Source organism: Myotis yumanensis, unplaced genomic scaffold (assembly GCF_028538775.1).
Source record: "Myotis yumanensis isolate MYYU_CA2020_CCGP unplaced genomic scaffold, mMyoYum1.0.hap1 SCAF_11, whole genome shotgun sequence".
Classification (NCBI taxonomy): Eukaryota; Metazoa; Chordata; class Mammalia; order Chiroptera; family Vespertilionidae; genus Myotis; species Myotis yumanensis.
This window is the reverse complement of record NW_027223762.1, coordinates 35,791,524-35,805,170: the sequence shown is the minus strand read 5'-3', so window position 1 is coordinate 35,805,170 and position 13,647 is coordinate 35,791,524. Positions and strand designations below refer to the sequence as shown.

The 13,647-nt window shown below is 38.5% G+C and overlaps 1 protein-coding gene across 8 annotated transcripts in view; it reads right to left on the bottom strand.

Moving 5' to 3' along the window:
- The window catches only part of EHBP1 (EH domain binding protein 1), a 310,727-nt gene that overhangs the window by 103,779 nt on the left and 193,301 nt on the right, over window positions 1-13,647 (bottom strand). For all 8 annotated transcript variants that reach the window (XM_070429315.1, XM_070429313.1, XM_070429318.1 and 5 more), the window contains one exon: window positions 9,672-9,815. In XM_070429315.1, the coding sequence (XP_070285416.1) occupies window positions 9,672-9,815 (144 nt within the window). The remainder of the gene's footprint in view (window positions 1-9,671; window positions 9,816-13,647) is intronic.

Below are 13,647 nucleotides of genomic sequence, written 5' to 3'. Positions count from 1 at the left end.
GATGGAACTGGAGAGCATTATGCTAAGTGAAATAAGCCAGTCAGAGAAAGATAAATACCACATGATCTCACTCATTCGTGGAATATAGAGAACAACATAGACTGATGAACAGGGACAGATCCAAAGACAGAGAAACAGCAATCAGACTATTAATCCCCAGAGCGAAAGTAGGGGAGGGTGGGGGTAAGGGGAAGAGATCAACCAAAGGACTTGTATGCATGCATATAAGCCAAACCAATGGACATGGACAACAGGGGGATGAGAGCATGAGTGGGGGGGCGGGGGGGAGGATGGGGGTTAATGGGGAGGAATGAGGACACATTTGTAATTCCTTAACTAATAAAGAATTTAAAGATAAAACAACAACAACAACAAAAACCTCTCAATGCTACTGTAACAGAATTAAATTTTTCTCCCTTTAATATTGACATTGGCAACTTTGAAATGCAATTGCTGGATTTACAAAACAAAGAACTGTGGAGCTCGAAATTTGAACATCTTTGTGCTGATATAGAAATATTAGAGAAAAACAAATGTGAACTTAGTTCACAGCACAAGTGGTCTGCTTTGAAAGACCTGGAGAATGAAGATATGTTGATTTTTAACACCTGGAATAGTATTCCTGACTCATATAATCAACTGAAAAAACTAGTGTTTGCTGTTCTTTCCTTATTCGGGTCTACATATTTATGCAAACAATCATTTTTAAGCATGAACCTTATCAACAGTAAGTTTAGAAGTCGTCTTATTGATGAGAACCTGGAATCGTGCCTAAAATTAAAAACAACAACAACATACAAACCTGACTTACCCAAACTTTCCAAGGAGATGCAAGGCCATTGTTCACATTAGTGTTTGTCAATCATTGTCATGATTTAATTTTATGGATATTGTAAGGTAAATTGTAAGGAATTTAATTTTATCAATAAATAATATCGTTATTTAGTATGATATCAAGTTTTATTCAACGTAACTATAGTTTAACTAAGACTTAAAACTTTAAGTAAAGTTTATTAAGTTAATTTTAGGGAACGTTGTAGAGTGAAAGAAGATGTACTGTCAAGGATTGAGAAAGGTATGTTGAGATGGTTTGGACATATAGAGAGGATGAACGAAAGGAGATAGACGAAACAAGTATACAAGACGAGTGTGGATGGGAGAGTTGGAAGGGATCGACCTCAGCGAACGTACCTCAATCAGATTGAGGACATTTTTAGCAAAGGCCAGCTTAGGAGTACCCTAATTAAGTTAATAACAATGTACCTACCTATATAGTTTAAGTTTAAAAAATTTTGCTCTCAAAAGAAATTTCAATCTTTGTACTGTTGATATTTGGCTCTGTTGACTAATGAGTTTGCTGATCACTGGTATCCAATTAAATGTATTTATAATATTGGATACTAAAAAAAAAAAACTAATGGAAAACTTATTTGAAAATATCCTTTGTAATCTAGAGCTGAGAATAAGACTGCATAATGTGACGTAAATATCCCTTCTTTCACAGCCATTTTATAATAAATAACCAAATCAAAATTAAAACATTATGTAAAAATAAACAAATTGATAACATCCCTGACTGAAGATGAAAGAAGATACTTTCCAATTGGGGGACATTTCCCTATTTGTGTCCTCAATAGGGAGAAATTAAGAAATGCATTCCTGAATTGCTCAAACTCTGTTTGGGGAATTGTAATCATGAAACCTACCAAGAGCAGAGAATTCCTTTAAAATTTTCAAAGAAAAAATATGTATTATCATTAAGCTGACAAATGCATGTATTATTTAAAATTAAATGTGTGTGACTATTCTTATTTTAAGAGAGAAATGGAGATTTGATATGCATACCATGGAGGATAGGAGTGATTTCACAGAGAATGAACACACCCCAGAGAATGATTCTGAAAAAAGCCTGTGATAGAATAGACATATAACTCTAGGTTCTATGCTGTTTCCTTCTGCATGTTGCCTAACACCCACCTCATCCTCACCCTGTGCACACCCCCAGCCATCCCAAATCTCCCTCATCCTCAGACTTAACCTCCCTCAACCTCATGGCTTTTCCAGGAGTTGGGTGCTCTGGTCTAGGGTAAGAATGTCCACTTCAAACATCACTTAGCAATTTTTCTTAAAAACTGAAAATGTAATTGTTTCTCTTTATATACAACATTAAAAATAACCCAGCAGTTAACGTGTGATGTCACATATGTAGGTCAAAATGGCAGATCCAATACATAACTCTAATTTTGCTCCCTCCCATTAAAATGGCAATAAAGAGATTTTTGCTTTTAAAGACATAAATCCCCACGGGGGGCCCCCACTGGCACCCGCCTTGGCTGGCCTGGCGCCACCCGCTGGCCGGCCCCACCAACTGGCGGGGCGATTGGGGGGCAGCGCCGTCCCACTCGCTGGCCAGCCACGCCCCCAACCGCCACCAGCTCACCAGCCAGGCCCACCCCCTGCTACCACCACCAGTCTCCACCAGTCTCCTCCCTCTGCAGGCTGACTGGCGGGGGGTGATCGTGAGCTGCCCCCGCCCCCCTCCTAGTGCCTTGGCTGGCCTGGGGCCTGAGAGCTGGGGGCAGCACCTGCATTGAGCGTCTACCCCCTGGTGGTCAGTGTGCATCATAGCGACCAGTCTTTCCACCATTCGGTCGATTTGCATATTACTTTCATTATATAGGATATCCAGAATAGGCACATCCATGGAGACAAAAAGTAGACTCGTGCCTACCAGAGGCTGCGGGGGAAGAGGAAGTGGGGTTTCTTTGGGGGACGAGGAAATGTTCTAGAATTAGATAGGGGTGATTTTTGCACAAGTTTGTGAATATACTAAAAACCACTGAATTGCATACTTTAAAAGGGTGAATTTTATAGTTTGTGGATTCCATCTCAATAAAAAATGAAATAATGTTGCTCTAATTCTTACAACAAAATAATTAGAAAAATAAGAAAATTGAATCAAAAAGTAAGAAACAAATAGACACCAAGACACGGGGTCCCTGTTCCCGAGACACATCAAATTCTTCACATGGTCTCCCTGAAGTGCCCGCCCCCCCCCCCCCCCCAAACTAGGCTTGAGGGAAGCAGGAGTATAGTGCAAGTGAGCTCCCTAGTCTGGAGAACCTGACAGGAGAGACCCTAGAACAGCGTTTATGGAGAAGTGGGAGAGACTCTCAATTAAATAATCACAAATGTGATCAGTGTGATGAATAAATGGTACAGGTAGCTATTTATCTGATAGTCTGAGAAGTCAGTGGTTGGTGGTGGTTGCCTTGGGGACATTTAAAATAAGACCTAAAGAATGAGAGAGGGTTAAGCATGGGAGAGGGGGAGGGGAGGGGGAGAGGATGAGGGAGAGGGAGAGGGAGAGGGAGAGGATGATGTTGAATTCACACTAATATAATTTAGCTAAAAATTGAAGTTTTATTTGGTAAATAAAAACTTTAAGTAAAATTATTAGTGCCTTAAACGAAATAGATGACCAATAAAATATTTTTTGAAAGTTTGAAGTAGTAAATAAATAAACAAACTGAATGAAAGGATAAATACCTTTAAAAGTTAGGACACTTGAATTCTCAACCTAGTTTGCCATTGTCTGCAACCCCAGGTGAATTTAAACACCCTTTCCTAACTCACTTTTTTTTCTCTCTACAATGATAAAAAACAATTTGTAGTCCTACTTTACAAGGATATTAGAAAAATAAGTAAGAAATATAGCACGATGTTTTTAAAATATAACCTCTGAAGTCAAATTGTTTAGGTTTAATTCTTGGCTCTCTTAGCTGTGCGACTATGGGCAATTCATTAATTTGTGTGGCAGTTTTCTCAACTGTAAAACAGGGAAAATACTTAACTTATACAATTGTTTTAGAGATTGAATGAGAAAACCCATGTGAAAGCACTCGAACCCTGGCTGACACACAGTACAATGCTCAATAAACATTAGATGATAATTATTAGTATATGTAAATTTTGCATACAGGCAAAGTAATTTTTAAAAATCTACTTGACAGACAGATGGTTTGAATCTCAGGTATTCTGAATTTTGAATCAAATAGTTGAAAAACATAAAGCTGTAAGTCTTCTATATTTTTAGACCTGAAAGAATTATAAAACAAAACTTATCACAAATATGCTATCAACAAACAAAATAACTTCCTTTTTAGAAAGAATATTCTTTCTGTGCCTATTCACTTGGATGGTGAACCTTCTCACCCATCAAATCTTAGTTTAAATGTCCCTTTCTCAAATCACTCAAGCTCAACTTACTCAAATTATCCTTTACTAGATCATGCAGTTTTCAAACTCTGTAGTTATATACTTATTATTATCGGTCTCTTCCCACCAGAATATAAACTCCATGAGGGAAGTCCTTTTTCTTACTCTGAATATACTCAGTTCAGACACTCAATTAATGTCTGGCAAATGTCTGAATCAACAAATTGATGATGTAAAAGATGGAAATGAAAAAAGTTGGTATAAAGGCTACAAAATTTTTTCCATAAAAAAAGGCCCTCTAGATGAGTGTTTCTCAAACATTTTTAACATGACCCACAATTAATATATTTTATATCACATATATAAAACATATATATGTGATAACCACACATATCCACAGAATTAAAACATTTCACACAAAAATACTATACTTACTATGTGTGATGAATTCTGATATTTTCTATTCCATTCTATTATATTCCTTTATATTAAAAAATAATTATTGTGGCTCACTAAACTGATTTTATATCATGTTAATGTATAAAGACTTGAAGTCTGAAAAATGATGCTTGAAGTCAGAAGTTATTAAGTTGATATCTGAAAGGTATTTTAAAAAATATGCATGGGAAGGCAGAAATAAAACTGTCTTTACTCATAGACGACATGATCGTCTATGTAGAAACTGAAAAAAAATAATAAAGAAAAACTTTCCTGGAACTAATAAGCAATTATAGCAAGGTTGTAGGACACAAGGTTATTATACAAGGCAATTGCATCCCCATATGACAGTAATGAACAAATAAAATTGGAAATTAAAAACACATCGTTTACATTACACCCCCCAAAATTAAATGATTAGGTATAAACCTAACAAAATATGTACAAGATCAATATGAAGAACTCTGGTAATGAAATAAAAGAACTAAACAAATGGAGAGAGATTCTATGTTAATGGGTAGATACACCCAATATTGTAAAGATATGAGTTTTTCCAACTTGATTGATAGATTCGATGCAATCTCAATAAAAATCCAAAGAGTTATTTTGTGGCTATTGGCAAACTGATTCTAAAGTTTATATAAAGAGGAAAAAGGCCAAGAAGAGCAAACACAATACTGAGGGAGAAGAACAAAGTGGGAGGATGACACTACTGACTTTAAAACTAACCACAAAGCTAGAGTAATCAAGACAGTATGGCACTGGCAAGAGAACAGAAAGATCAGTGGAACAGTATAGAAAGCCCAGAAATAAACCCCACAAATATAGTCAACTGACCTTTGACAAAGGAACAAAAGCAACACAGTAGAGCAAAGACAGTTTTCAACAACTGGTGCTGAAACAACTGGATATCTACAGGCAAAAATATAAATCTAGACACAGATCTTACACCCATCACAAAACTCTATCAAAATGGACTGTGAACCTAAATCTAAAACACAAAACTCTAAAATTCCTAGAAGACAACATAGGAGTTATATGATGTCTTTTTATGTACAATATCAAAGGCATGACCCATAAAGGTAAAAGCTGGATTTCACGAAATTAAAAACACTTCTGCTGTGCAAAAGACTATGTGGAGAGAATGAGAAAACAAATCACAGACAGAGAGAAAATATATGCAAAAGACACATCTGATTAAAAAAAAAAATTGTTATCCAAAATATACAATGAACTGTTAGAACTCAACAGTAAGAAAATAAACAACTTTATTTTAAAATGGGCCAAAATTGCCCTAACCCAGCGGTTCTCAACCTGTGGGTCGCGACCCCTTTGGCAGTTGAAGGACCCTTTCACAGGGGTCGCCTAAGACCATCCTGCATATCAGATATTTACATTACGATTCATAACAGTAGCAACATTACAGTTATGAAGTAGCAACGAAAATTTTATGGTTGGGTCACAACATGAGGAACTGTATTTAAAGGGCCAGAATGTTGAGAACCACTGCATAACCAGTTTGGCTCAGTGGATAGAGCGTTGGCCTGCGGACTGAAGGGTCCCAGGTTCGATTCCGGTCAAGGGCATGTACCTTGGTTGTGGGCACATCCCCAGTAAGGGGTGTGCAGGAGGCAGCTGATCGATGTCTCTCTCTCATCGATGTTTCTAACTCTCTATCCCTCTCCCTTCCTCTCTGTAAAAATAAATCTACACTAATAAAAGAGAAACATGGTAATTAGCGTACGACCGCTACCCTTCCCATTGGCTAATCAGCATATCCTTATGCAAATTAACTGTCAGCCAAGATGGCGGCCGGCAGCCAGGCAGCTGGAAGCGAGCATGAGGCTTGCTTGCTCCAGTGACTGCAGACTGCAATGTTCCCTGCCTGCCTTGCCGGCCTCTGAGCTACAACTCTAAGAAACTATGTTGCAAGTATAGTTCCAAAACCCCAGAAACCAGCTTTCAGCCAGCCCTCAGAGCTATACATTGTTTCGATTATAGCAGCTGAAGCCTCAGAGCTAGAGCCAGAGCTAAAGTTGGCCCAGAATAAAAAAAAAAAAAGAAAACAAGGAGCGGTTGGGAGCTTCAGTTACCTGCTTCCGGAAAACAGCCCTCAGCCCCTCACCCAGGCTGGCCAGGCACCCCAGTGGGGACCCACATCCTGATCCAGGACACCCTTCAGGGCAAACCAGCCGGCCCCCACCCATGCACCAGGCCTCTATTCTATATAGTAAAAGGGTAATATGCCTCCCAGCACCGGGATCAGCGGAGCAGCGAGGCTCCCGGCACCGGGATCAGCGTGACGGGGCAGCGCCCAAACCCCCTGATCGCCCTGCGGCTCTGTGTGTGACAGGGGGCAGGGCCACAACCTCCCTATCCGCCCTGCTCTGTTCGTGACAGGGGAAGGCGCCCCAACCCCCTGATCAGCCCTGCTCTGTGCCTGATAGGGGGGAGCTCCCCAATCCCCTGATTGCCCTGCGGCTCTATGTTTGACAGGGTGCAGCGCACCAACCCCCTGATCGGCCCTGCTCTGTGTGTGACAGGGTGCGGCGCCCCAACCCCCGCCCCCCCACAGGCCTTGCTCTGAGTGTGACAGGGTAGAGCCATAACCTCCCCATTGGCCCTGCCCTGAGTGTGACAGGGTGCAGTGCCCCAACCCCCTGATCCGCCCTGCTTTTTGTGTGACAGGGGGCAGTGCCCCAACTCCCCTATCGGCCCTGCTCTGAGCTCCCCAACCTCCTGATCAACCCTGCTCTGTGTGTGACAGGGTACGGAGCCCCAACCCCCCTGATGGGCCCTGCTCTGTGAGTGACAGGGGGCAGCGCCCCAACCCCCCTCCACGGGCCTTGCTCTGTGTGTGACAGGGTAGAGCCATAACCTCCCCATTGGCCCTGCCCTGAGTGTGACAGGGTGCAGCGCCGCAACCCCCTGATCCGCCCTGCTCTGTGTGTGACAGGGGGCGGTGCCCCAACCCCCCAATCGGCCCTACCCTGAGCGTGACTGAGGGTGGCATCGCAACCTCCCAATGCGCCCTGCTCTGTGCACGACAGGGGGCAGTGCCCCAACTCCCCAATCGGCCCTGCTCTGAGCCTGACCAGGGGCTGCACTTAGGGATTGGGCCTGCCCTCTGCCATCCGGGAGCAGGCCTAAGCCAGCAGGTCGTTATCTCCCGAGGGGTCCCAGACTGCGAGAGGGCGCAGGCCGGGCTGGGGGACCCCCTCCCCACCCTCCCGAGTGCACAAATTTTTGTGCACTGGGCCTCTAGTAAGTAAAATAAAATAAAATGGGCCAATGACCTTAAGAGACACCTCTTCCAATGAAGATGTACAGATGGCCAGTAAGCATATCAAAAGATGCTGCACATCACATGTTAGCAGGGGAAAAAAAAACACTAGTGAGATACAACTACACATCTATTAGAATGGCCAAAATTTGGAATACTGACAACACTAAATGCTGTCAAGGATGTGTAGTTGAACTCTCATCCATTACTGGTAGGAATGCAAAATGGTAGTCACTTTGGAAGATAGTTTGGTGAATTCTTACAAAAGTAAACATACTTTTACCATACGATCCAGCAATTGTGCTACCTGGTGTGTACTCCAAGTTGTTGAAAACTTTTATCTATACAAAATCTACGTGTGGATGATGACAGCACCTTTATTCATAATTGCCAAAACTTGGAAGCAACCAAGATATTTTTCAGTAGGTGAATGGATAAACCATGGTATATTCAGACAGTGAAAAATTATTCAACACTAAAAAGAAATAAGCTATCAAGCCATGAAAAGACATGGAAGAACCTCAAATACATATTGCTAAGTGGAAGAAAACAAGAAAAGGCTACATACGGTGTGGTTACAACTAAAACATTCTGCAAAAGGCAAAATCATGGAAATAGTAAAATTATCAGTTTGCCAGGGACTGGGAATGGGGAGAGGGCTGAATATGTGGAATACAGGATTTTTAGAGAAATTAAAATACTCTGTATACTCTAATAATGGATGCATGTCATTATATATTTTTCCAACTCATAAAATGTACAACACCCAAGCGCGAGCCATAATGTAAACTATGGACTTTGAGCGATTATAATGTGTTAATGTAGGTTCATCAGTTGTAAAAAAATGTGTCACTGTGGTGGAGGATATTGTTAATTGGGAGGCTGTGCATGAGTGGGTATAGGGGATTATGGGAAATATGTACCTTCCCCTCAATTCTCCTGTAAAACAAAAACTGCTCTAAAAAATATTAATTAAAAAAAAAAGATGATGCAGTTTTATGTATATGTGAGTTTGCTGGTAGGGCAGAGTTGTCATGGTTTTCAGATTCATGAAGAGGTTTATGGCCCCCTAAGTCTAAGGGCTTTTATTACTATATGTTATTATCTGTGAAGCACTACACAAAACTATATAAAAAGTGTGATTTAACAGGGATGGTAGTATATGATAGGAAAAAACATTTTGATTTTGAAGTCTGCTGAGGCTGAGGTTCAAATCATTTACTGACTGCAATCTTGCTTACCTATTATGAGCCTTAGGTTTTTTTTAATTTGGAAAGTAGCTTGAAAATCTTCTTCATGGGTTAAGTAAAATAAAAATTATGTAAAACATCCATCATAGAACCTGGAATATTTGCTAGGTATTCAATAAGTGATAGGCATGATTATTAAATTCTAATATTTTCAACAAAATTAACTTCTATGGACAAAAATACAATCTTAAACAAAGTACAACTAAATTATAAAAGTATATTATTGAAAAAATAGATTATTCATGTATGTGCAGAAATTATATTCCAGGATCTTACTTTTCCTCATAGCTAACACTACTGTGCAGAAATCATCACAACATGCTCCTCCAAGTATGACTTTGTAAGTTCAACAGTGTAACAAATACCCACAATATACAAAGTATGTAGAAAAGTAATTTAGCAAAAATATAAATAAATTAGTACCCTCACCCCCATGATTACAATGAACAACTTATGGTATTTTTAAAAAAAATGATCCTTACATCACTTAGCTGCCTGTTGCAGAGTGCTGTGGCTGAGTTGGTATTCTGCTTATTCCCTGCTTTTAAAGCTGCATCTCTTCTCGCTTGCTCAAGCAGAACTCTTGCTCTTTCTTTAAGTTCTTCTTGTCGAGATAACATTCGTTGCTTAAAAGCAAAGATACAGAATTAGAAGCCTCAAAAATAAACAAACAAAACCCCAAGAGCATGTAAACTAATCAATGGTTATACAACCTGTCAAAATAATAGTGTTGCTTCAATCATAGGTATCCTTCATAGTCAAGGAAGAGGTGATAAACAGTAAGCCTATTATTTTATTTGGTGTCATATAAAACTTCATTATAAATTTACTGTGTATATCATTTTTGGGTCTTTTTATATTTTAATATAACAATTTAAAAGCTTTTTTCTGTAATCTTAAGCAAGGAAGAATTTTTTAAAAACTGTACAAGTCAGTGGTTTTTAGTATATTCATAACGTTGTGAACCACCAACACTATTAATTGCAGGACATTTTCATCAACCAAGGTTTTAAGTGGATTTTAAGTTCATGTTGATAAGACATGAATAAAATTGGTCACTGCACTTAAAATGGTTATAAATCAACACTTTTCTCTAAACAGAAAGAATTAGTGAAATGAACACTGAATTTGCAGTCTAAACATCAGGCTGTTAATCCTGATACACAATTTAACACTGAACAGGTCACTTAAAAACTATACTGTATTCCATTACATGATATTTAAGAACTCTGGAGTCAAATATCAGTTCCATCACTTAATTGTGAGCAAGTTAATCAAACTGTCTAACTCTCCATTTCCTCATTTATAAAGTGGGAATAAAAACAGACCAACTCTCATTAAGTATACTATAAAGATTAAGTGAAGTAGAATAATATTCTGACGATTGGATAAATGTTAACTATTATTATATTTTAAAAAATCTCTCATCTTAAAAAAAGGGGAGATTATCTTTAAGATCCCACAAGCTCTACATATGATTCTATAGTCCTTAAGGGATTTCAATCAGCTACACAGGTGTAGCAAAAAATTGCTTTCGTGTTTAAAACACAAAAACACAATTTTTTTCTGATTATAAATGCAATTTATATTAATTATAGAAATTTTAGAAAATATATAAAAGTAAAAAAAAAAAAAAAAAAATGGAGGCATCACGCTCCCTGATTTCAAACTATACTAGTATTATAATGCTATAGTAATTAGAACAGTACGGTACTGGCATAAAAACAGAAACACAGATCAATGAAACAAAACAGGGAGCTCAGAAATTAACCTATGCAAATGGATAGTCTCTTCAATAAATAAGTTTTGGGAAAACTGGACAGCCACGTGGTCAAAAAGGTACAAACTACCAGGTATAAAATAAATAAGTCAGGGAAATGTAATATAGAGCATGGTGAATAAATCTTAAAACTCAATCACAAGAAACAAAATTTTTAGTTAACTATGTCTGGTGACATGAAAACAATTTTAAATGGTCTAGTAATCTATTAACATAAATGCTTCATATTTTATTTAACTCATCTTATTGCATATTTAGGTTGTTTATAATTTTTCACTATCATAAACATGCTTTTATGAACATCTTTATCCATAAATTCTTTTTTAAATTGAATTTATTGGGGTGACATTGGTTAATAAAATTATATAACTTTCAGGTATACAATTCTACAATACATCATCTGTATATTGTATTGTGTCTTTACCTCTCCTTTTACCCTCTTCTACCTCCCCCTACCGCCCTTTTCCTTCTGGAAATCACCATACTGTTGTCTGGGTCTATGAGTCTTTCTTTTTATTCCTAATCCCTTCACCCTTATCCAGGGCCCAACCCCCACCCCTCTGACATCTGTTACTCTGTTCTCTGTAACTATGAGACTGATTCTGTTTTGTTGATTAGTTTATTTTGTTCATTAGATTCCAAATGTAAGTGAAATCATATGGTACTTGTCTTTCTCTGATGAGTTTATTTCACTTAACATAATACTCTCCAGGTCCATCCAAGCTGTTATAAAAGGTAAGATTTCCTTCTTTTTTATGGCTGAGTAGTATTCTATTGTGTAAATGTACCACAGGCTTTTTTTATCCTCTCATCTACTGATGGGCACTTGGGTTGCTTCCAAATCTTGGCTATCCTTCCTATATAATAAAAGCCTAATATGCAAATTGTCCCCTCGACTGGGTGTTCGACGAGGGGGTGGGACGGGCTGGCCCCACCCCAGTTGGCGACAGCAGCAGGCAGCCTGGGGAAGGGAGGCCCTGGCCAGCAGCCGCTAGGGACCCTACCCGTGCACAAATTTCATGCACTGGGCCTCTAGTTATAAATAATGCTACAATATGGATGCAACGAACATAGAGGTGCATATATTCTTTCCAATTAGTGTTTCAGATTTCTTTGGATATATTTCCAGAAGTGGAATTGCTGGGTCATAAGGCAGTTAGTTCCACTTTTAATTTGTTGAGGTAATTCCATATTGCTTTCCACAGTGGTTGCACTAATCTGCAGTCCCACCAACAGTGCATGAGGATTCCCTTTTCTCTATATTCTCACAAACACTTGTTGTTTGTTGACTTATTGATGACAGCCATTCTGATAGGTGTGAGGTGATATCTCATTGTGGTTTTAATTTGCATTTCTCTGATGATCAGTGATGTAGAACATCCTTTCATATGACTATTGGCCATCTGTATGTCCTTTTTTGGAGAAGTGTCTATTCAGGTTCTTTGCCCATTTCTTAATTGGATTTTTGTTTTGTTTTGTTGTTTTATTTGTATTGAGAGTTTTATAAGTTCCTTATAAATTCTGGATATTAAGCCTTTATCAGATGTATTGATGAATCTGTTCTCTCATTCAGTGGGTTGTTTTTTTGTTTTGTTAATGGTTCCCTTTGCTGTGCAAAAATGTTTTCATTTCATAAAGTCCCATTTGTGTTTTTTTTCTTTTGTTTCCCATGCCTGAGGTGATATATCAGAAAAAATATCCCTAAGAGAAATGTTGGAGATTTTATTGCCTATGTTTTCTTTTAGAATTTTTATGGTTTCGAGTCTAACATTTAAGTCTTTAATCCATTTTGAGTTTACTCTTGTATATGGTGTAAGGTGATCAACTTTCATTATTTTGCATGTTGTCCATCCTAGTTTCCCACACTTTTTATTGAATAGACTATCTTTACCCCATTGGGCTCTCTATTCTGTTCCATTGATCTATATGTCTGTTTTTATCCCAGTACCACGTTATTTTGATTACTATGGCCTTGTACCTTGTAGTTTATTTTTTAATCCTCACATTTATTGATTTTAGAAACAGGGAAAGGGGGAGAGAGAGAGAGAGAGGGAGGGAGGGAGGGAGGGAGAGAGAGGGAGAGGGGGAGGGAGAGAGAGAGAGAGAGAGAGAGAGAGAGAGAGAGAGAGAGAGAAATATTAATTGGTTGCCTCCCATACCCCCAACCAGGGATTGAACTGCAACCTAGGTATATGTCCTGACTGGGAATCAAACCCACAACCTTTAGGTGTATGGGTTAATCCTCTAATCAAATGAGCCACCTGGCCAGGGACTTGTAGTAAATTCTTATGTACAGTTCTGAATATCTCCTTAGGAAAAATTCCTGGAGGTAGAATTTATGAGATTAACATTTTATGCAACTTAATGTGCACTGCTAAGTTGGCTTTCAGTAAAGCTATCTGCTTTACATATGAAATATGATTATTCTTAGTGCTATCATGGTAAAAAAAAAAAAAGAGAGAGATATTGTGACCATAAAATTTATGAGCATAGACTTTGGAGCAAGATAAGGTTGGTTTCCAGTCTGAACATTAGTGCTTATTATATGATCTTAGGCAACTCTGTAACCTCCCATTTTCTTTTTTTTTTTTTTTTTTAAATATATATATTTTTATTGATTTTTTACAGAGAGGAAGGGAGAGAGATAGAGAGCTAGAAACATCGACGAGAGAGAAACA